Source organism: Staurois parvus, unplaced genomic scaffold (assembly GCF_062004578.1).
Source record: "Staurois parvus isolate SC_StPar_1 unplaced genomic scaffold, SC_StPar_1.0 ptg000068l, whole genome shotgun sequence".
NCBI lineage: Eukaryota > Metazoa > Chordata > Amphibia > Anura > Ranidae > Staurois > Staurois parvus.
This window is the reverse complement of record NW_028317864.1, coordinates 2654258-2679339: the sequence shown is the minus strand read 5'-3', so window position 1 is coordinate 2679339 and position 25082 is coordinate 2654258. Positions and strand designations below refer to the sequence as shown.

At 44.4% G+C, this 25082-nt stretch overlaps 1 protein-coding gene across 2 annotated transcripts in view; it reads left to right on the top strand.

The window, feature by feature from the left end:
* AIF1L (allograft inflammatory factor 1 like) overlaps positions 1 to 25082 on the top strand; it is a 134357-nt gene that overhangs the window by 47877 nt on the left and 61398 nt on the right. For both annotated transcript variants that reach the window (XR_016311555.1, XM_089669028.1), the window contains exon 4: positions 24059 to 24100. Coding sequence is in view for 1 of the 2 variants with exons in the window: in XM_089669028.1 (XP_089525154.1) it covers positions 24059 to 24100 (42 nt within the window). In the remaining variant the exon portion in view is untranslated. The remainder of the gene's footprint in view (positions 1 to 24058; positions 24101 to 25082) is intronic.

Genomic DNA, 25082 nt, shown 5'->3' with positions numbered 1-25082 from the left:
ACCCTGTCCCTTCCCCCCTTTACCTGTTATACTGGTTTCTCATATTCGCATACATGGTGGATGAAGCGTTGTCATGCAGCGATGCGCTTTTTGGGTGCCGGAGCCTCAGTCCTGTGCCGCCATCTTGGTCCTTTTCAGCTGCTGCCTTTTCTGGGTTTATGCAGCTCGACCTCCAATGACGTGTCAGTTTTGCTTCCCTGGTAACTCTGTGAATGGGCTCCCATGAGGCTGCTGGAGCATGGCACATCATTATGGCCTAGGCCAGAATGGAGGCTGAGGTGGGGCCACCATAAAAAAAAAAAAAAAAACTTAAAACAATAGTCCTCCCTCTTAAAAAGAAAAAAAATGATTATTGTGGAAGAAGGGGGGATCATTTTGGTGACCTATCCTAATCAAGACGGTCACTCCAGAAAGAAAAGGATACTGGTAAATGTGGAAAAATGATAATTTGGAATGACACCAGCACTTGAGTCTCTTCCCGCTGGCAGATCACATGGTCAGTACCAAAGGGAAGGTCAAGCTGTCTGTGCTGTGCGTTCTTCCCATGGGCAGAGATCATGTGATCTGTGCTCCAGTATTCATTATATGACCTGCCATCAGAGAGAGAATGGAATGCTGCTTTCTCACTAAATATACGTTTTTGTCAGTTTCCTTTTATACTTTTCTTGTCCGACCGACCAGCTTGATCAAAATTCAGCTAATTAAAAATTTAAGTTTAGGGCTGCTTTAATATCAAATCAGAATATTTCTAATAAAGAGACAGCAGGTTCTGTGATACATCATTAGAGTAGAGGACTTTTACAAATGACCTGATCTCCAGGAATATATGAAAAATGGATCAACTGCAGAATCATTAGGGGTGTTCTTTCTACAGCGCGTTTCCATAAAGCACAGAAACTTGTATAACATGCTACAGAGCATTGCAATGCTGTTTATATTGAACTTTAAGCACCACAATTCATCTGTGTCACCACCAGGGCTTTTTTTCCCTCAGAGAATAGGTGCTGGAACTCGTAATTTCCGAGTAACCCCTTGTCCCTGCTCCCCACCACCACCACCTCTGAGCACTCTCCCTTGAATCCACCCCCTCCCCACCTCTGAGCACTCTCCTTTGAATCCACCCCCTACCCACCTCTGAGCACTCTCCCTTGAATCCACCCCCTACCCACCTCTGAGCACTTTCCTTTGAATCCACCCCCTACCCACCTCTGAGCACTTTCCTTTGAATCCACCCCCTACCCACCTCTGAGCACTCTCCCTTGAATCCACCCCCTACCCACCTCTGAGCACTCTCCTTTGAATCCACCCCCTACCCACCTCTGAGCACTCTCCTTTGAATCCACCCCCTACCCACCTCTGAGCACTCTCCCTTGAATCCACCCCCTACCCACCTCTGAGCACTCTCCTTTGAATCCACCCCCTACCCACCTCTGAGCACTCTCCCTTGAATCCACCCCCTACCCACCTCTGAGCACTTTCCTTTGAATCCACCCCCTACCCACCTCTGAGCACTCTCCTTTGAATCCACCCCCTACCCACCTCTGAGCACTCTCCTTTGAATCCACCCCCTACCCACCTCTGAGCACTCGCCCTTGAATCCACCCCCACCCACCTCTGAGCACTCGCCCTTGAATCCACCCCCTACCCACCTCTGAGCACTCTCCCTTGAGTCCACCCCCTACCCACCTCTGAGCACTCTCCCTTGAATCCACCCCCTACCCACCTCTGAGCACTCGCCCTTGAATCCACCCCCTACCCACCGCTGAGCACTCTCCCTTGAATCCACCCCCACCCAGCTCTGAGCACTCTCCCTTGAATCCACCCCCTACCCACCTCTGAGCACTCGCCCTTGAATCCACCCCCACCCAGCTCTGAGCACTCTCCCTTGAATCCACCCCCACCCACCTCTGAGCACCATCCCTAGGTTCCACCTCCTACCTACCTCCCAGTACTGCCCCTTTTAGAGAATACAGAACCAAATATAATTTTGTAGTGCTAAGTAATTTGTATGGAAAAGCAAATAGATCTCCTACAGCCAGCAACAATAGATCTCCCACAGTAACAATAGACATCCACCTGCAACAACAAATCCCCCAGCAGCCAGAATCAGTAGATCCCCCAGCATTCAGCAACCGTAGACCCTGTCCTCAACAGTAGATCCCTCTCAGTAACAATTGGCCCCCCAGCAATATAAGACCCACCCACAGCAACAATAAATACCCCAATAGCAATAATAGACCTCCCAGCAAAAATAGAATAGATCCCCTCCAGCAAAAATAGATCCTTCAGAAGCCAACATCAACAGAGCCTCCAGCACACCCCAGCACTCCTTGACATTACATACATTCAGTGCTGGAGGTGCGTTACCCCACGTTGCTGCTGAAAACAAGCCCTGGTCGCTGCACATTACAATGCATGGCTGTACGCAGGGGCGGACTGACCTTTTGGAAACTCGAGCACTCCTCCCTTGGACAATGGGGAGGCAATATTAATTTAGCAAAGTACAAGCATGGATCAAGATGGGGCTCGGGTAAGTATAAGGGTGGCCTGATGGGGTGGGCTGCTTGCAGAAGATTTTTTTGCATTAAGGTAAAAAAACCTTCCGCCTTTCCAACCTCGTTAACTGCAGGTTAGCAAGCTAGCTGTGCTGTGTAAATCTCAGGGCTGGATGGACAGAAGTACAACATTTTTGACATCTAGACCGGCTCCAATATACCTATTTCTGATGTGTATTTAGATGTTTGCCTGACGTTCATCTTACAGAGATTTGGGAATGCGTAGAAAGGGAATTATCAATAATAGGGTTAGAAGTGGACCTTTTCTTTAATGCCTCCCTAAAGACATGAACAAGAGCTGCATCCAAATGACCATGAAAAAGACCCCACATAATCCCATTAGATGGTTTCGGAGGCAGAGAATAGCTATCTTTCGGCACACATCATAGGATTGGTTTTGCGCACTGGGCTCTCTGTTAACATTATGACTGTAGGTGGAAAGCTATGTGCTGTCACACACTGGAGGCCTTCAATAGAGCTGCCTCCTCCCACCCACTTCCATTTGTCTATCTCAAGATTTCCCCAGCGAGGTCCCACAGAGCCCTCATTGTGTGAGTGGCAGCATTCCCAGCAGCGGTGGGACGTTCAGCTGTTCTCTATGATACGTCTACATGGACGGGCCCATGTCACAGCAGAACCTCCTTCAGCATCCACTTGAGATGCGGAGAAGGAAAGGCGGACGTTGGACTGGTGTCCAGCTCAATCCGCGTGTTGTTTCAGCTGCACATCTGTCTTCTAACCTCAGCTAGCTTCACTCTGAATACATCCATTTGCCAGATGATTCCATGAATGGAGCTTTTGCTTTTTTTTTCTTTTTTTTTTTAAAGAGCTTTGCATATGAAACGAAGGATGATCTGATCATGTTACCTATAGCAGCCGTTCATATGCTTAATACCTTGAATTACTTGAAGGGGACATGCACACCCAGGACTGTGGATAAGGGGGTACCACCAGTCCTCCTATACAGGGCCTAGGCCAGCAGGGGGGCCCAGGCAGCTGGGTGAATCAGATGTGGGCAGGGAGAGTGATCAGCACGGTGCTGTTGGTGGTGGTGGGGGGCAATTATTGGAATCGGTGCATGGCTCTCTCTGCAGCAGCTGAAAGCTTCTCTTCTCCCTCCCTCTGGCTTTCAGCTGCCGCAGAGAGAGACATTCAAGGGATCGGTTCCAGTAATTGCCCCCCTTGCTGCACCTATCAACCCCCTGCTGCCCAGGATCCCCCTGTTTGCCCTCCATCCCCGCAGTGCTGCTAGCTTCCCTCCTCTCCTTTCCACCGATAGCTGCAAGCACACAATAGAATCCTTCAGGATGGAGAGCAGGGGAAGGGTCCGATAAATATGTCACATCTACCAGGTCCTTCCTTTCCTGAATGAACACAATGAGTGATCGGTACCGATCAATTACTGTGTTCATTCATAAACCACAGCATCGTAAACTGTTTCTTTTGGGTAGGGCCCTGTCAGGTTGGCTGTATGGGGCCCTGTGGTTTCTAACAGCTGCCCTGTGCACACCTGTGAATGCACCAGATGCCAAATACATGCAAGAACCCCAGTGGGGGTTCCCGACGATTGGCTCATTGGAAGGTGCAGGTAGGTATGTTTAGAATGTCTTTAGGGCACATTCACACCCCTGCAAATGCACCAAATTGCAGGAACCCCATGGGGGGTTCCTAGAAATTAGCTATAGGAAACAGCCCCATTGAAATCAGTGGGAGGCTGCCAGCAACCACTGTTAATCACGCCCACTCACTGATGCAAAGATCACATGTAAGTGATCAGCCCTTGACACCAGCTGACTGCATCCAGGGGTGATCACCCACGTGTGATCTCTGCATGAGCGATTACTTTGGGAGCAATTAGTTTGGGAGCCAGCAGCCTCCCATTGCTTCCAGCAGCTATTCGCCAGGGAAACCCTGCTGGGGTTCTTGCAATTGATCAGTTTCAGGCAGATTCCCAGGTGTGACTGCACCTTAAAGGCACTGTAAACATACCTACCTGTGTTTTTTAAATATATAAGATGTGCACTAATCATGTAGTTTCATGTTGTCATTTGTTGGTCTGTATACACAGCCTATAGTAGAATAAATCTTCACATTCCGCTGTCAGCAGTTTCTGTTCATACATGTGGCATGTAGCGTGGCACTAATACACGACTTCTGTCTGTAGTGTGAGAACTGGCACTTCCTTTGTAAAAACTATACATCCCACAATCTCTGGATTTCTCTCTGTCTAGTGTCTGCAGGTAAGTGCTACACCGTAGTTAGATCTGAAACAGCCACAAGCAGGCTTGTAATGACAGTAAGAGGAACGGAAAGCTGGAAGGTGCCATGTTTCATCACATTAGCACTCCCACATTTTTGATGCAACACAGAGGAAATGGACACTGTGTGACCTGGAGTAAGTTTAGCTTTTCCCTTTAGCGAATAGGGACAAGCAAGCTGAATCAATACCTAGACACAGAGAAATTGATCAGCCATTATACTGCAAAATGCAGCAACAACTGAGCCCAGCAGTACGAAGTAAGGCAAATAGCTCATAGAATGTAACTACAGTAATACATGGGTAAACCATCCAGACTTGATATTAAGGTCATCAGTAGATGCTGGAGGACTAAACCATCAGAGGGGAACGCAACAAAGAGATCTCATTTACAGAGCCCCAGGAACCGAAGTCTACACACAAGCTGTGGCTATTGTGAGGAGCTCCCATTTTGCCTGCAATATTTATTATTTAGTTTATTTTGTGAGGGCTGGAACAGGAGGAGCTGGAACACACAAAGGCGGGCAGAAACACCTAAATCTTCCAGGTAGACACTATGGCAAGAGGAGGTTGCTGTTGGAGTATCCAACAATAAGAAGCCATTGCTGACCATGCTGTACCTATAATTAAACTATTGTTTTGGGTGAACTGTTCCTTTAACAGCAGGAACCTAGACGATGTTCCATGGTGCTTCAGATTAATTTCCATGTGTCCTTGGAGTCTAGTAAATTGAGAAGAATGAGGTTCTCTATAAACAGCCCAATTCCTGACCTCGCAAAAGATACAGTTGGGTAAGGACTGGACTGTTTATTAATACATGCTGAGGGTCAGATTGTTTTTACCAATAAATATTTTGCAATTTGTGGGTAAATTTCTGAGTGACCTATCCATTCTTTCATTCTGCTGGAAGTAGAGAACCATACATGTGGTTGGGGCATATGCATTGCAATTTTTAGCTAAATCCAACCACTTTCATCTATTTTCCAAAGACATGAAAAATGATTAAATGGAGCAATTCAACCTACCCCCAACACCTGTTAGTGGTGTCTTACCTTGAAGCATATCTAAACCCAAAAACAAAATGTAATAACTAGCAGCTTGCCAGTCCATAGACTTGGTCCTGCATTGGTTTTCTTTTTTCCCCCCTTTTTTTCACCTGGTAATTCTGCCAGTAACGCATTTTTTGTGCTAGCCCGGCTCTGAAGCATGCCAGCAAAGATTCCTCCTTAGCACTTGGCTTGATAAGGAAGGACCCAGAGGAGGGAGGAGTGGATGTCTCTGATGGGGAACGGTCAGAAGAGGAGGTAGGGACCATTCTGTGCAATATGTTTGACAGAGCAGGTAAGTATAACATCTTTTTTATTTCAACAAAAGAAAATGCCTTTAGTATCACTTTAATAGAATACATTTGTAGGCAGGCAAAGTCTGTAAGCAGCAATACAAAAGGGGAAGGAAGTCTTGGAGAACCTAAAGTGGAACTTCACTCTCTCAATCAACATTGACTATTTTTAATCCTTATGCTGTATGGACAGGAAGGTATATTATATTTACTTGTTTTGAACTTTTTTTTTTTACATATATTAAGGTACTTCCTGGTTTCTTGCTTAGGTAAATGTTGCCATACATCCCAAGAGACTTCAGGAGGAGAGGAGGGGCTTTTTCAGCTAAGCACACCATCCTGCCTGCATGAGCTAAGGGCAGATGGATTCCATGAAGTAAATGCTACATAAATCATCTGCCTATACGCAAGATGACCTCGGCCAGAAATGCCAGGGGGGTGTTTTTCAAAGCAATGTCTCAGCAAAATAAAGCATGGAGACATGGACAGATGGGGTTTTGTCTTTGAATAATAAAAATGAATTAGCATTTTTGGGTTGTGGTGCTCAGATGCAGTTTAGTTCCGCTTTATTTTATGATTTCTTATGGTCACCTGAGATCAGCTGTCTGATTGGACCATTGTCCCCCGGTGACCCCTGTGGCCATCTTGGGTGATGGCCCTCTGAATTGGTGTGCATTTTGCAAGTGGCCAGAGTAGGGACAGGTTCCCCGCCTATTAAGAACAGCACTTAGAGGAAAGGAAAGGTTCCGGAGGAGTAGGGAAAGTGCGGCGAAGAAGAAGTTGGGTTGGACCGGCCAGGTCGCACTTCCAGACGTTGTCAGCATAGTTCAGAGCTGCAGGATCACTGCTGTGAGCCTTGTAAGTGACACCAGGAGTCAGTGCTCACCTGATGGGCATGGTTGTACCTTGTTGGAACGTTTTCACTATATTCAATTCACAGCACTCCTCTGTGTATTCTCTGCTGCTATACCATGCAACACCCTGCTCACAAATTGGGACTTTTTTTTTTTTTTTAATTTCAACACTTTGGGGATTTTGTGACTCAGTTTGCTGCCTATGTGACTCCCATGACGGTATAGGCAAAATACTGTATTGCATTATGCTCATGTATAGGAAATTTGTGTCACTGGCAAAAATCTAGTCTTGTATAGCATCCATTGCAGCACAAAACCTGACAGCTCCTGTGTTTTATTACCCATGTCCTCTAGGACAGTAGCTGGGGTCTGAAAAAGTAGAACTGGCGGGTGCCAGCAGTGAGAATTGTCAATGGAAGGCTTGCAAAATCGGAGAACTGCTGGGGGGGCGTGAAGCTGACACAGAGCCATTGTTTGGTCATTTTCCAAATGGTGACATACTGCATACAGATCTCTGACGCTGGTACAGCGGAATCTCCAGCAAAGAGCAGATTTCACAAGAGAAAACTGGGCCTTTTCTCAAACGTGGAAGAGGAAAACCTGACGCTTTTGTGACCTCTGTTGTAATCTGGAAAAAGGCTGTCAGCACATGAAACTACACAACTGGATATCAGGAAGCCTAATCTGCATTATATATGCGGGGAGCAGGGAGGGGGATGCCTTCTGCACTGAGGGCACCTCCGAGACAGTCTGGGTGTTTCAAGAAACTCTCAGTGAATGTTGACATCTTCCAAGATACAATCAATGACTGCCAACATGTTTCAGCAGGCTGCCAGAGACAATTGACGCGCTCCAATAGACCTCCATTGTAGAACACAAGAGGAGCAAACACTTCTGCTAGCTTTACTCGTATGGATTGTCATTAAAAAATGTTTTAAGAACATCTGTTAGATTTTCTAATAATTAGTGGGTCAAATCGTTGTTTACGTTTCACCGTAGTGACGGGAAAACTCGAAAGAGCAGGATGGATAATTTTTCTCGATCAAACAAATTTTAAGACCGTGTACATGGCTTTCGTTCAGAAATTACATTCATTTTAAAATTGAATGTTAAATGAAAATAAAATTTTCAGATAGCATTCATCAAATTGTACAAATGTTCATACGAACATTCTCATCTGAAAATCTATACATGTATGGCCAGCATTAAAGCTGAACTCCAAGCAAAGGTACATTGGCCTAGCTTAATGGCATAATGTAATGCTGGGTACACACATAGTTATTTTTTTTATTCCACCCAGTGGGCAGTGGTGTATTTAGGTTTTGTGCTGCCCTAGGCAGCACAAAAATTGTCTGCCCCCCACGGACACCGACCAACACCCCCCCCTCCTTCCGTGAGGGCCTGACATTGACCAACGACACCCCTGTCCTCCGCTCAGGAAAGCCTTCCACTACCCCCCCAGCGATATAGAGAAAGACACTCATCGTCAAAGCTCTGGACATCCCTGGAGTCAGGCTCCACATACACCATCAAGCGGCCCGCAGTCTCTCCTGGATCCCACCAGGTTCCCATGGCGCGCGTGTTTCTTCTTTCATCCCTTCTTCTGAGGGCATGTGCTGCCCCCCTGAAAAATGCTGCCCTAGGCAAGTGCCTTGTTTGCCTTGTGGTAAATACGCCCCTGTCAGTGGGCTGAATAGAAAAACTAAGAGGTCGCCGTATAAGCGATGTTAGTGTGGCGATCATCCCCGCTGAGCTATCATGTTCTGACAGGGGGACTGCCCCCCTGCCATAACGCACTGATGAGCGCTCGCAGCCATTGGCTGCCAATGCTGATCGGATGCTGATTTTCCAGCATGCCCATTCTACAGAAGCCGGATGTTAGACTGGCTTCTGTTGGGCAGGCTGCTATACAAACGGCAGAAAGTCAGCCGGTTCCTGCTGAACCGACCATTTTTGTAAGACTTTCGACCCTTCGGTACCCAGCGTAAGTGTGCATATTTTGTGGCTCAAGGACCTCAGTGGAAGCTGACAATCACTGAAGTGATTGGTACTACAATCACAGTCGTATCTAGCAGGGTGCTGAGGTGTCCTTTGCCCACCCAGGTTTAGGTGGTGCCCCCCCCAGCACCAGTGACTTTGGTATCAGGAAAAAGAGGGGCTGGAGGCAGGGAGAAGCCTTTGCGATGCCAAGTTGGCATGGCTGCGTAGTGCCCTGCCTCTCTCTAATGAACCACATCATTTATTTCCATCCTGCAGGGGGATGAACAAGATGTACAGTGCCATTGGTTGCTATTTGTGAAGGGGGAACTATGTTGTGATGGGGGAGGAGATTCTGTCAGGATGGCTTAGGAGTCTTTGTTGTGATGGGGGGGCACTCTGGTGTAATGGGGGGATTGTGATGTGAAAGGGACTGACTCTAAAGTAGCGGGTTTAATCTGGTGTGAAGGGGGAACAACCCCATGCTTTTAAAGGGTGCCATGACTACAAAAATTTTGAGAAACACTGGCCTACTACATATGTTTTTTATTGCTGCCACAGAGGCATGGGGACCTAGCATTCTTGGTTCACTTCTGCACTGCCACTGTACTACCCAGAACTAATGTCAGGCGTTACTTCTGGGTCATGACTTGTGGTACAGTGCACTAAATGTATAGGAAATATTCACAGACAACCAGTGCCAGTGAGAGTGGAGAGACAGAAAACCAGGGAGAAATAGCTAGAGAGGATAAAAAAAGCGTGTGGACACTATGCTCCCATTTTTGTTTTTACTGTACCCCCAGATCAGATAGTCTGCCATCCACGTCAGGACCAGATCTAGTCTTCTAGGTCCTGTGCCGAGAGGCTGCTCCACCAGATACTGACCACAGGGGGATGCTTCCTCTGCACCACCACCACCACCACCATTCAAAGAAACTTTGTATTTTTTCCTTGAATACAAGGCATTCTCTGTTTGGATGAGGTGGAATGGAGTGGTGGTGAAGTCCTGATATCTACCTAATCCAAAGGGAGAACATTTTGTATTCATTAAAGTATGGGATGTTATATAAATGGCGTCAATACCCACCAAGCCACTCCCTGTGCTCCGTATGCAGTGGGGCTGCTGCTTGGTACAGGACCGTAAAGATAGCAGAGATCACTGTTGAAGTACCAACTACTACAGTGATTTCTGGCTTCCGCAGTGGTCCCTCAGGTATGAAATATGCATATTATATGAAATGCAGAGTTCAGCTTGAAACTCTTAAGTACAGCTCACAGAAAGTCACTATAAAGGAAAGTAACAAAAAACTTTTAATGTGGTTTAATAATCCAACACATCCTTTAATGTCCTTTTTTCAGAAAGTATTATTCCATGGTATATTTGTCAGTCACATGGTTCTTTAATAACAGTAACCAAAGCATAGCCACCACCCACTGTTCAAAATACTACTGAGAGAGTGAGCTTTATGGGTTTGACACATGCTAGGAACACCCATATACATCAGTTTAAAACTGTAAGGAACATGACATCTTTTATTGAGGTTGAGGGACCAAGGGAGATCTGCTCACAATGTGGTGTGATATATTATGATGCAATATCATTTTAGTTTTGGAACCAAGTGTTTTTGAAAGTAATAGAGGGTATGTTGGGGAAGAGCCCAACTCACAATTTGTATCAATTGCGAGTCCATGGCTTTCTACCAAGCAGGACTAGATCTTGTCAAATTTCTTCATGCTACCTCTATGCTGGTAGATGTGTTTCTCGAAAGTAAGGGACAGTTGTATTTCTAATGACCAGTCACTAAATTATGGTGGAATTTGTTTCCCCAATTTGTTGCAATTAGTTTTCTAGCAACAAATAGAGCTTTGGTTAGAGTTTCCACATTAGCATGGTCAAGAGTATGAGCTGGAAAGCATTCTAGCATACAAGTAAGAGGGCTGTATTATAACGACGTACCGAACATCTGGTTAATGTATAGAACAGCCTTTCTCAGCCTTTTACCCCAGAGGAACCCCTAAAATAATTTTCAGGTATCTGGGAACCCTTGCTAAAAGCAGTTTATAGGGGTCAATTGGAACAAAATGGCTTTTACATTGGTATAGGAAGAATTCAACCTTCACAGTGGTGGTCAGCCTTACAGACCACTAAAAAGATCATCTGTGTCATACTGCTGGCTTTGCCAAGTGGCATTGAACTTGGAACTATACAGGCAGCATCAGATAGGAGGTCAATCAGCCACAGCTCAAGGAACCACTTGCAATTTCTGAAAGGAACCCTGGCTGAGAATTTACAGTCACTGGCCACTTTATTAGGTACACCTTGTTAGTGCCAAGAAAATAACCGCCACACAATTACCAGCCTGAACCCTTGATACAGTACAAGGCAGGATGGATCCATGCTTTCATGTTTACGTCAAATTCTGAGCCTACCATCTGAATGTCGCAGCAACCAGTCTGCCTATTCTCATCTGACATTAACAAGGCATTTTTGTACACACAACTGCAGCACACTGGATATTTCTCTTTTTCGGACCATTCTCTGAAAAAGATAGAGGTGGTTGTGCGTGAAAATCCCAGTAGATCAGCAGTTTTTGAAATACTTAGACCAGTCTGTCTGGCACCAACAATCATGCCATATTCAAAGTCACTTCAATCCCCTTTCTTCCCCAAGCTTGGTTTGAACGTTGTCTTCACCACGTCTTGATTCCTAAATGCATTGAGTTGCTGCCATGTGATTGGCTGATTAGCAATTTGTGTTATCAACAATTGAACAGGTGTACCTAATAAAGTAGCTGGTGAGTCTACATAAATACCGCACCACTTTGGGTCATTTCCAAATTAGATGCAGCATATTTCCCTAGTCCCTTTTATGCGTTATTCTCTATTGATATTATATACTTTTTTTTTTTCATTGTACATTTTTTTTATTTTTGTGGCAAGTTGATTAACATTTTTTTTTCTTTAGCTCTGATAAAGACGGCACATACCCTCAAAATACATTGGCTGCTTGATTTTTTTCACCAATTAAGTTCTTGTTGGTCTTGTCCTACAAGTGCCTTTAATCTGCTTTTGGATCCATCTACCGTATTCTTTAGCTTGGACACAGCCATTAGCAGAAGGTTTGAGTACTTGTTCCCCTCATCAATATATTTTTTTCAGAAAGACTTTTGCTGTCTCTGTGGTTGAGACAGGTCACATATGGCAACACAAATTTTGTGAGTTTGAGCAAGCAGGCTTTAACCACTTGACTGCCAGAAGGTTTTACCACCTTCATGACCAGGACATATTCGGCACTGTGCTACTTTAACTGGCAATTACTCGGTCATGCAATACTGTACCCAAATTCAATTTATGTACTTTTTTACATAAATAGTTTTCATTTGGTTATGGTTTATTGCCACTGGGTTTTTTATTTTTCACTATATAAATCAGAAATACCAACAATTTTGAAAAAAAAACACGTTTTCCTTCGTTTCTGTTGTAAAATTTTCTTTAGGAAAAATAACCAAAATCAGTGTATATTATTGAGCCTGTAGGAAAGTTATAGAGTCTACAAACTATGGTATATGATGTACTGACAGCTGCAAATGCCAAGAAAGTACAAATACTGTACACACCAAAGGACCCCTTTTTTGAAAAGTAGACAGTCCAAGGTATTTAGTAAGAGGCATAATGTCATCAGCGTAGTACATCATCATCATATGATTGGTGTGGGATCAGGAATACTAACTGGTGACAATATGTAAAATTAAATAAATACATTTTTTATTACATTTTCCTTCAGAGTGTCATCAGAGTAGTTCAGTTGCACCATAGTGACTATGCTGGAGGGGGTGTGGTAAGGGCCTTTTTTTTACACTTTCATTGCTTATAACAGTGATGATCACTGTTATAAGCAATAGTTTCATTCATGACAGCTTGCTTACTATTGTGATGCTGTGATTGGCTACAGCTAATCGCATGGTACAAGGTGCCAGGTACCATGCGATAGCTGTGGGCCAATCATAGTATCACAATAGTAAGCAAGCTATCATGAATGGAATCCATTCATGACCGTTTTGCTTACATTGTAATCATGTGATCGCTATGATTGATCATAGTGATCACAAGATCGGACACAATGATCATGGGATTGCACCCATTGGGGTTTCACCAGTGCACCCTTGCTAAGTGACGTACCTGTCTGTCGCTTAGCCTGTACCTGCCACTTGCTCGCAGTAAATGTACTGTCTGCATGCGGAAAGTGGTTAAAACTGAACTCCAGGAAGCTTGAAAATTCTCCCTTGCAGTGAGACTGCTCCCATAGTGCAAGGGTTGACTACTCATTTAGGTCTAGGGGACATGGAAAAGTAGATTTGCTTACCCGATCCTCTGCTAAACTGGTCATCTCTTGCAGCAACAATTGTCAAATCGTCCCTTTTAACTCTTTGATAATTGAACAAATGCTCTTAAAAAGACATCTTCCAAGACATTGTCATCCCATAAAACTGTCAGAGATAAGTGATACTTACCCAAAGAGAGATAACTGACATTTCAGGTGGCTTCTAGAACAGCTGATGTGCTTCCACAGATCAGAGGAATGGTAATTCATACATGAACATGAAGACATTTTCAGTAGAATCTAGCTTGGAAATGCTGATTTGGCAGCGCCTGATTGATTTCTGTGAAGTGTAAATTTTAATAAGTCCACTTTACCTTATGGCTCACAGATTTGCTGCAGCATCAGTAGGCAGAGAAACCTTTGTTTTTCTTATTATTTCCTTACTTAAGAACATAATATACAAGTAGGTGTATGCAAATGTATTCTAAAAGGTGGCCCTTGGCAGCTTCGGCCCCATCAGAACCCACACATTATACAAACACGTCCAAGTTTCTTATTAATTTAATAAAGCATAATGACACAGTGGGTGCAAACACAAAATAATGGCGTACGGAGCCAAAGGGAGAATGTATAATATGATAAAGGAAGAAAAGTGAAACAAAAAAGAATTAAAAAAAAAAAGGAGAACAACAGGTCTGAGAAAAACAATAGTTCATTTAAATATGATAAATGTTTGTGACAAAAGGTAGAGAAGCAAAATAAAAATATTTATATACATAGCTCCCAACTGTCCTTAAAATTGAGGGACTCTCTCTGACTTGGAACAAAGTCCCTCTGTCGCTCCTCTTAATTTGACCTTCATTTTGGTCTAATCTCTATAATTGTGTATAAAATGCACTTTATATCTTTCAAAAAGTGTTTTCCAGTGCAAAAGCTTTCATCCAATTTCTAAATTGTTGCAGGTGTAGATTTCAAAAGCCAGTAAAAAGGAATACTGTAGCAGTTGTAAATAATAAAGCACTTGTGGGTTTAACTAATCATTTTTTTGGTATAATTCTCCTTTATGAGGGGTGTGGCAGGGTGTGTGTCCTATTCCTGCATACTTTTGCTAATAGGTATCCCTCATTCCCATCTCAAACAGTTGGGAGGTATGTATATATATATATATATATATATATATATATATATATAAAAGTCATGACTTCACACAGGCAGGTGGAGGATGAGGCGTTGGAGAAATATCCTTAAAAAGAGGAAGGAACTGTTGAGCATCGGAAGTCCTCGGAAGTGAAATCTCAAGACTGTGGCAGACAGAAGACCACCACAGTGGGTTTCCTAGAAGACATGATGCACATTAACTTGATCTTACTATTTCTGGATCCTTTTCTCCAAAATTCACTGTGTTTTGGTGGCCACCAAAACATCCTAAGTCCTTTCTCAGAAAGCTCCCACTTGCAGAAAGTGTTGTATGCCAATTGGGCTTACCCAAAGATAATGTTTCACCTCAGAAGTGATTCGCTCAGCAGTACCCCATAGAGATGGAATTCTACATGAAAATCAGTTTTCCGGTTGTTGACCCAACCATCTCTTACTTGAATGAGAGTCTGAAGGTCCTGGTATATGAAATCCTGGTCTTTAAGATGCCACAGATAAGGGGTTAGAGGCCATGATTATAATAGAAGTGGCTCTGCAGCCTGGGATGGCTGCAGTGGACGTTTGCCAAACCCTCAAAATATAGGCAAAGCATTTGGTCCGTTCCAGAGAAACAGATCCAGGGGATCCTGCCATCTGGCCCTTACCGGAGTATTTTCCAGGAGTATTGAGTTTCTCAGTGGATGCCTTGGAAGACTCCTGAAAGAGCTATCTGAGATAGGCACCATGTTTGTCCACTTGAGAAGAATCCTACGGCTCAAGCGTTGGTCAGCAGATGTTCTCTGGAAGAAACAAACTGAGGGAGGCAAATGCTTGTTAGGACCATCCTTGGATGCCTTCATCTGGAAGGTGTCTGATGTGTGTGAGATGGTGCAAGTGAGACTTGATTTTGATAAATTGCAGTAAAGTGTGTCTTCTGAGTTGCTGATCCATGATGAAGGTATAGTCTACGTGAGCCTTTTTTGGTCCTAGGCTGCTACCTCTCTGTTCATGACAGAACATTAACTTCTGGAGTAGATATCTAGTAGTGCCTATTAAAAAACCTCATATCACTTACAATTTTTGAAACATTTATTGGTTAAGAGACGTATGGTGAAAGCTTTTTTGACTGTACTTCTCTTTTTGGTCACGTGCCCTGACAATAATGTTGGGATCAACTTAGATGCCTGATTGGCAGCTGGCTCAGCCTCCGAGCGTGTGGTTGAGAGCCTGAACCAGCCGCTCTCTGCCCCCAACCAAGCACAATGTTCCAGTGAGCGCTGGAGCTGCAAAACAAAGAGTGACGACTGCTCAGAACTGACTGAGAACTGAGCAATCACATAACTTGATTGCTCAGTTCTCAGTCAGTTCTGAGCAGTCGTCACTCTTTGTTTTGCACCTCCAGCGCTCACTGGAACATGCTTAAAGCTGGCGGGGGACAGCTGCGACATCACACCAATGCTGTAGCTTGGGAGAGAGTATGTGCATTTGTTTTTTCTCTTCGCACACTTCTCCTTTAAAAGCATCAAATACAGCCATTGTATTTCAGGAATAAAGGCCGCCTCCTCCTTTAAGACTAATGTGCAACGATACAATAGAAAGTGAAACATATCATAATTAAGGCCGGCCATAGACGGTGCAAATTTCTTTCCTGCAACAACGGGTTGCATGAAAGAAATTTGCACGATTTCCTCATCAACAAAGACCTTGCTGACAGGGGAATCTCTCCTGCCAAGCAATTGTCTTCACCCTGCGAGAGGCGGACAGGGGAAGCTGTCTTCACTGGGAGAAGACCGTGATTATTGCATAGCAGCCACTAGTGTTAATTGTGAGTCAATCCAGCAGGCTGGTTGTGTCCAAGTTGATCGATCGATCAACTTAGTACATTCAGCCTTCCTACACATGGTTCAAATCTTGGGCAGTTCCTGCTGAACTGTCTATAGCCGGCCTAACACATATAATAAACGTAGTGATAAAGGTCCATAAAATCCATATAACTGTATAATATACAGTACATTAGATTTACAAGCCTGCACGAATACATTCCTGACATGTCAGACTGTACAGCAATGGTATCATTTTTTAGAAGAAAGCTGCACCTTTTATTGCATAAGCAATTCTTCAGCTCCAATCCTTTGACTTTGCCTAAGGCTTGCCATACATTATACAATTTTCTTGAGATTTTTGCTTTAGATTTACCAAAAACCATATAATATGAGGTCAAACCTAAATAACACTTTCAATTGTATCCTATTAGACAGGCCCTTGGACTACATAGTTGAAGGTAAATCTAAAATTGGGCAAAAATTGTAAGAAAATTGTATAGTGTATGGGCAGCCTAAAGCTGGCCAAACACAGAGCAAATTTCAGCTATCTGAAATTGGAGCCATTGGTAGCCCTATACCAGGGGTCTGCAACCTTTAAGACATAAAGAACCACTTGGACCCGTTTCCGAGAGGGAAAAAAAGACTGGGAGCCTCAAAACCATTGCAACATTTAAAACAAATCCGACACTGCATATATTGCAAAAAGCGCTCTGGTCATGAAGGGGGTTTAAGGGCCCAGTAAGCAAAGGGTTAATCAGGGCCACAGTGTATCGTCATAATCACAATCATAGCCTTAGGTCAGTGGTGGGCAACCTTTTTTTTCAACTGAGCCAAATCTCGCCAAAACCACGATTGAAATTTATTTTGAGAGCCACATTTTTAAAACTGAAAATACATCCCCCATATAGTAATTCATCCCCTATATAGTAATTCATCCCCCATAGTAATTCATCCCCCATATAGTAATTCATCCCCCATATAGTAATTCATCCCCCATATAGTAATTCATCCCCCATAGTAATTAATCCCCCATATAGTAATTCATCCCCCCTATAGTAATTCATCCCCCATATAATAATTCATCCCCCATATAGTAATTCATCCCCCATATAGTAATTCATCCCCCATATAGTAATTCATCCCCCATAGTAATTCATCCTCCATATAGTAATTCATCCCCCATATAGCAATTCATCCCCCATATAGCAATTCATCCCCCATAGCAATTCATCCCCCATAGTAATTCATCCCCCATAGTAATTCATCCCCCATATAGTAATTCATCCCCCCTATAGTAATTCATCCCCCATATAGTAATTCATCCCCCATATAGTAATTCATCCCCCATATAGTAATTCATCCCCCCTATAGTAATTCATTCCCCATATTGTGTCAATTCACTTACCTTTGCTCCGCACGTTCCTCTCGCTGTGTTCCCGCGCCGTTCTGGTCTTCAGGGCGGACTGTGAGAGGAGAGGAGTTCGTCACGCTGCCCCGCCTACATCCTGACAGCCAATGTTTGCCAGCGGGCACCCGGCACACAGAAGAGCTGCATTAAAAGAGCCGCGGCTTGCCGACCCTATTGCCTGTCACCTGGTGGGCAGTGTGCTCCGGAGCCGCAGGAAAGGTGAAAAAGAGCCGCGGGTTGCCGACACCCGCCCTATACGCACCAGAAAATTCTTGGCCAAACTGCAGTTGCAGCCACTGTTTGTGTATTCTGACATCCGCAGGTGCTGGCTGACAGGATAGATGATTCCATCTTCGCAGTTTAGCTTGGATGGGGGAATAAATAGGGTTCTCTCTTTAAGCCTGTGGTCTGTCCATGGCCAACTTAAATTGAGATGATGGCATCAGTCTGCTGCAGACAGGAGAAGGCATATACTCAGTCTCTTCTTCCTCGGCAGTCAGCTTACAACAATGTTACTTTGTAGGAAGTAGTACCAGGATATTCGTTTTTGTGTCATCCCTGAGCCAGAATTACAGTATATGACAGAGATGGGGAACTTAGAGGACGGTGCAATAAAGATGGCACCATTCTTCTGGATAGAACAGAAGATGGAGGCAATTGCAGGCAGTGTGATGTTACCTCTGTGAAAATGTAATAAATACCTGGAGGTGTTACACTGACAAATTAATTAGCATGCTCTAGAATGCTTAACATATAAAAAATATTCTAATTGTATGTCCACTTTCTTCCAAATGTACACTGCTCAAAAAAATTAAAGGAACACTTTGAATATACATCAGATCTCAATCTGCTATGGACTGGGTAATGTATTAGGAACATAAGGATGTCCCATCATTTGATAGAAATGAAAATTATCAACCTACAGAGGACTGAATTCAAAGACACCCTGAAAACCAAGGTGAAAAACGATGCAACAGGCTAGTCCATATTGCTGAAATTTTATTTCAGCAACTCAGAATGGTATACAGTAGTTTGCCTAACAACATCGGGGCATGCTCCTAATGAGACGATGGATGGTGTCCTGGGGTATTTCCTCCCAGATCTGGACCAGGGCATCACTGACCACCTGGACAGTCTGAGGTGCAACCTGGCGGTGTTGGATGGGCCAAAACATGATATCCCAGAGGTGTTCTATTGGATTTAGGTCAGGTGAGCGTGGGGGCCATTCAATGGTATCAATTCCTTCATCCTCCAGGAACTGCCTGCATACTCTCGACACATGAGTCCGGGCATTGTCCTGCACCAGGAGGAACCCAGGACCCACTGCACCAGAGTAGGGTCTGACAATGGGTCCAAGGATTTCATCCCGATACCTAATGGCAGTCAGGGTGCCATTGTCTAGCCTGTAGAGGTCTGTGCGTTCCTCCATTAATATACCTACCCAGACTATCACTGACCCACCACCAAAATGGTCATGCTGAATGATGTTACAGGCAGCATAACGTTCTCCATGGTTTCCTCAGCCCTTTTCATATCTGTCACATGTGCTCATCTGTGAAAAGCACAGGGTGCCAGTGGCGGACCTGCCAATTTTGGCCAATGCCAATCGACCTCTGTGGTGCAGGGCAGTGAGCACAGGGCCCACCAGAGGATGTCGGACCCTCAGGCCACCCTCATGAAGTCTGTTTCTGATTGTTTGGTCAGAGACATTTACACCAGTGGCCTGCTGGAGGTCATTTTGTAGGGCTCTGTCAGTGCTCATCCTGTTCCTCCTTGCACAAAGGAGCAAATACTTATTTTGCTGATATGTTACAGACCTTCTACGGCACTGTAAGCTCTCCTAGAGTAACTGCCTGTCTCCTGGAATCTTCTCAATGCTCCTGAGACTATGCTGGGAGACACCGCAAACCTTCTGGCAATGGCACGTATTGATGTGCCATCCTGGAGGAGTTGGACTGCCTGTGCAGCCTCTGTAGGGTCCAGGTATCACTTCATGCTACCAGTAGTGACACTGACCCTAGCCAAATGCAAAACTAGTGAAAAACAGTCAGAAAAGATGAGTAGGGATAAAATGTCAGTGGCCTCCACCTGTAAAACCATTCCTGTTTTGGGGGTTGTATCATTGTTGCCCATCTAGTGCACTTGTTGTTAATTTCATTAACACCAAAGCAGCTGAAACTGATTAACAGCCCCCTCTGCTACTTAACTGACCCCTCTGCTACTTAACTGACCAGATCAGTATCCCAGGAGTTTAATTGACGTGATGCTATATTTTAAATAAAAAGTGTTCCTTTAATTTTTTTGAGCAGTGTATTTAAAAGTCTAATACTTGCCTGTTGTTTGTGGTATGTAGGAGGAAACCAAGAAAAGCTTTGAGTATAGCCACATTAACTTAATATGTCCCTGGTGGCAACTGAACCCATGGCTCCAGTGCTGCAGTCTAAGGGTTCTTTGCTGTGTCCCTTTGATTGTGCTGCACCTTATTTTTTCATCCTGTGCTCCATAACAGCAGAATGGGCTGGACTCAATAACAAGTTGGAAAAGCAATATTGTGGAAGCATGGCTTGCATTTATTTAGTCCTCCGTGGCCACGCTTAAAAACCAAGCAGCTAATTGCTGGCTGTGAAAAGCAATAACACTTCCTCCTCTCTTAGGGCCTGAATGTCCTCAGTTCTTCTTTGACAGTTTCAAGGACTTTATTGGCCTTTTACAAAAACAAACCCAAAACGTCCCTCTATGACCTCATAGCAGCAGATCTACTGCCAAACAAGTCATAAGAAGAGGAAAAGGCCTTGCGCAGAGAGGACAGCATGCCAGTAATTGTCACTTGGGAAGAACACAATCATGATTCACTGGACAAGTATTTTGATATATGCAGAAAATTCCACACACCCAATGTGACATCAGATTTACTAATCAAGTCATATTCATCCAATTCAACAATACCCAACCAGATTCAGGAAATTATAACAAAAAACAGACCTGCCCAGTGTGGACAAATGTTATGGTGAAATGTGGTCCTCTTGTCTGTGAAGTGGAATTCACCCAAAAGGGGAAGTTCGGCTTTTCCACCTCCAACCCCCGTTTGCTACCACTTTTGGACAGAACAGGTACCTGGTTTTGACAGGCACCTGCTTCCATTTCCACTCAGATCACCTAGGCCAGGGGTCTCCAAACTTTTTAAACAAAGGGCCAGTTCACTGTCCTTCAAACTTTAGAAAGGCCAGACTGTGACCAGCAGAGCAGAACATGGTATTAGGGGGGGAATAGTTTCCCATTATTAATATCAGTGGGAGGAATAGTGCCCCATCATTGGTATCAGTGGGAGGAATAGTGCCTCGTCCTTGGTACCAGTGGGAGGAATAGTGCCCCATCATTAGTGTAAGTGGGAGGAATAGTGCCTCATCATTGGTGTGAGTGGAGGGAATAGTCCATCATTGGTGTGAGAGGGAGGAATAGTGCCCCATCATTGGTGTCGGTGGGAGGAATAGTGCCCCATCATTGATGTCGGTGGGAGGAATAGTGCCCCATCATTGTTGTCGGTGGGAGGAATAGTCCTCCATCATTGATGTGAGTGGAGGGAATAGTCCTCCATCATTGATGTGAGTGGAGAGAATAGTCCTCCATCATTGATGTGAGTGGAGAGAATAGTCCCCCATCATTGGTGTAAGTGGGAGGAATAGTCCTCCATCATTGGTGTGAGTGGAGGGAATAGGCCCCCATCATTGGTGTAAGTGGGAGGAATAGTCCCCCATCATTGGTGTGAGTGGAGGGAAAAGTCCCCCATCATTGGTGTGAGTGGGAGGAATATTGCCCCATCATTGGTGTCTGTGGGAGGAATAGTCCTCCATCATTGATGTCGGTGGGAGGAATAGTCCTCCATCATTGGTGTGAATGGAGGGAATAGTCCTCCATCATTGATGTGAGTGGAGAGAATAGTGCCCCATCATTGGTGTAAGTGGGAGGAATAGTCCTCCATCATTGGTGTAAGTGGAGGGAATAGTCCCCCATCATTGGTGTGAGTGGAGGGAATAGTCCCCCATCATTGGTGTAAGTGGGAGGAATAGTGCTCCTTCATTGGTATGAGTGGAGGGAATAGTCCTCCATCATTGGTGTGAGTGGGAGGAATATTGCCCCATCATTGGTGTCTGTGGGAAGAATAGTGCCCCATCATTGATGTCGGTGGGAGGAATAGTGCCCCATCATTGATGTCGGTGGGAGGAATAGTCCTCCATCCTTGATGTCGGTGGGAGGAATAGTCCTCCATCATTGGTGTGAGTGGAGGGAATAGTCCTCCATCATTGATGTGAGTGGAGAGAATAGTCCCCCATCATTGGTGTAAGTGGGAGGAATAGTCCTCCATCATTGGTGTGAGTGGAGGGAATAGTCCCCCATCATTGGTGTAAGTGGGAGGAATAGTGCTCCTTCATTGGTATGAGTGGAGGGAATAGTCCTCCATCATTGGTGTGAGTGGAGGGAAAAGTCCCCCATCATTGGTGTGAGTGGGAGGAATATTGCCCCATCATTGGTGTTGGTGGGAGGAATAGTGCCCCATCATTGGTGTCGGTGGGAGGAATAGTGCCCCATCATTGGTGTCGGTGGGAGGAATAGTGCCCCATCATTGGTGTCAGTGGGAGGAATAGTGCCCCATCATTGGTGTCGGTGGGAGGAATAGTGTCCCATCATTGGTGTGAGTAGAGGGAATAGTCCCCCATCATTGGTGTGAGTGGAGGGAATACTGCCCCATCATTGGTGTCGGTGGGAGGAATAGTGCCCCATCATTGATGTCGGTGGGACCACTGACCTAGGCAATCCAAGCGGCAGTTCTCTCCCCCCCCCCCCCCACTTTGCCTGCAGCTTTCTGGGACGTGACACAGGTTCCAGGAGGCTGCGGGACCACTCAAAAAGAGCAGCGCGACTCATGCATATGCAGTGGGTTTCCGGCTGTGAAGCCACAAGAAGTCACATCCAGCTTCCCATAGTAAATATTCCGACCCTGGGGACCTGTAGATTGGTGAATAACTGGCCTGGGTGAGGACAGAGTTAGATCCCTGACGCTATAACTTTCATGTAAACCAATTAATTTACAGGTGTTTAGCAAAGACATGCAGCAGAATACATTTTGGCCTACGTTTATGACGAAATTTGATTTTTAAAATTTTTTTACTGGACGTGTTTAATAGCAAAAAGTCAAAAATATATTTTTTTTCTCAAAATTGTCTGTTTTTTTTAATAGAGCGCAAAAAAATAAAAAACATATAATAACTCGCAAAGAAATCCCTATTCGTGGGAAAAAAAGGACGTTAATTTCATTTGGGTGCAGCATTGCATGACCGCGCAATTGTCAGTTGAAGTAACGCAGCGCTGTAATGCAAAAAATGGCCTGGTCAGGAAGGGGGGTAAATCCTCTGGAGGGCAAGTGGTTAACGGATGTAAACAGATGATCATCCGTTTACATCCGCTAGTCCATAGAAATACATGGATGTCCGTTTTTCATCTGTAAACGGACAGATGAAAAACGGACATCCATTTATTTCTATGGACTAACGGTTGTAAATGGATGATCACCTGTTTACATCCATTAATGTCCGCATCAGTTAACCACTTGCCCTCAACAGGATTTCTGTGTTCTGCATACTGTGGGAGACCAGATATAGTGAATGCAGGGTCCTGGGTTTAATTACACTGTAACCACTTGCCCTCCTGAGGACTTACCCCCCTTTCTGACCAGGCCATTTATTGCGTTATGGCCTGGGGTGAACTGACCATTTGGAAACTCGGGCACTGCCCAGGGTCAGTAGGGGGCCCCATGAGATGCCCCTGGTACCTTTTTCATAGGCTTTTTTGAGTTTGGGCAAGGACACAGGGGCCCCATGATCCCCTATTGCCCAGGGGCCCCATGAGTTGTCAGTCCGCCCCTGGTTATGGCGCTGCGTTACTTTAACTGACAATTGCGCGATCATGCAATCCTGCACCCAAATTAAATTTACATCCCCACAAATAGGGACTTAATGCATGATATCATTTTATTGCTGTCATAAGGAAGGGAGAGGTGACATTCCCCCAGAAGATCTGCAATCTAACACAAACCTCCTACTGGGCTGACTCAATGAAAACAGTGATACATCGCATGTTTAATAGACAATCATTTCTAAAGTATTTGCATTTTTTTGTCATTCCAGCCATTCTAGAAGTCATTAGTCATGACTGTAGTAAATACGTAGCGAAGGTCATGCTTTGCCCTCGGTGTTTGTGAGGGAGTGACTGCCTAATCCAAACCGGAAAATATGCTTTACTAAATAGTTTCATGTTACATGTTGTACTACAATGTCAACATTTCAATACACTGATTCATGACAATTATATATTGACTTCTATTATTTCTTCTAGAAAAATTCATGGATTTCGATCTGAATGACCAAGGAGAGATTGGTAAGTTTTTTTTTTAAGAATGAATACATAACAGACTTCGGTATTTAGAAAATATTTTATGAATGGTCATAAAAGATCAGTTCAGAAGCTTGTTGTGCTGGGATCTTACAGGAACAGGAGGAGAGTACCCACATGGAAAAAAAATCTATTTGAAATATATTTTCAGAAATATTCTTCCCAAATATATTGACATATATTTGAAATATTACAATCTTGGCCATATTCAATATATTTAAAAAAAAAAATTATATATATATATATTGCATAATATTTTTAAAAATATATATTTTTTTAAAATATAAAAAAGCCATTTTAACCTTGATCTAGGCATTTTTTAATTTTATTTTTTAGTATTTTTTTTACAAACCCTGTGACAGGTGCGGTGTCAGGCCCCCACCCTTCTCACCAACTTGTGACCAAAGGACTAGCCAATCTAAAACCACGCTGTCACATGTGTAACAATGCAACGCTCAGCTGCACCTTGCACAAGGATTTTCCAGCTCACTGGACCACAATCTATGTGCCACAGCCTGAGAGCGATTGTTACTTCGTCAGGTTAATTACGCAATTAACCCTTCACACTGCCACCTTTTTGTACGGAGGAAACTCGCCAATCTTAGCAATAACACTATGATGTTTGAATAAGCGTCTGTATACACACTGTCACCGCAGGCAGATGTATGCAGAAGCTTAAAACACACAGTAGCGCTCTTCAGAGACAGGGATTCTTAGTTTGCATTAACCTCCCTGGCGGTATTCCCGAGTGTAGCTCGGGGTAAAATTTCTATACCACAAGCGGTAACCCCGAGCTACACTCGGGCTTACCGTGCGGCGCTGCTCTGGGGGTCCCTGCAGCACTTACCTTGTTCTTCGTTCCCACGATGTGTCCCCTGCAGCGTCCCCGGCCATCTCCTCCGGCCGATGCCGGCATCCGGCTTCTGTGTTCCGGTCCCCGTGATGTCGGGACGTACGGGCGGCGGCG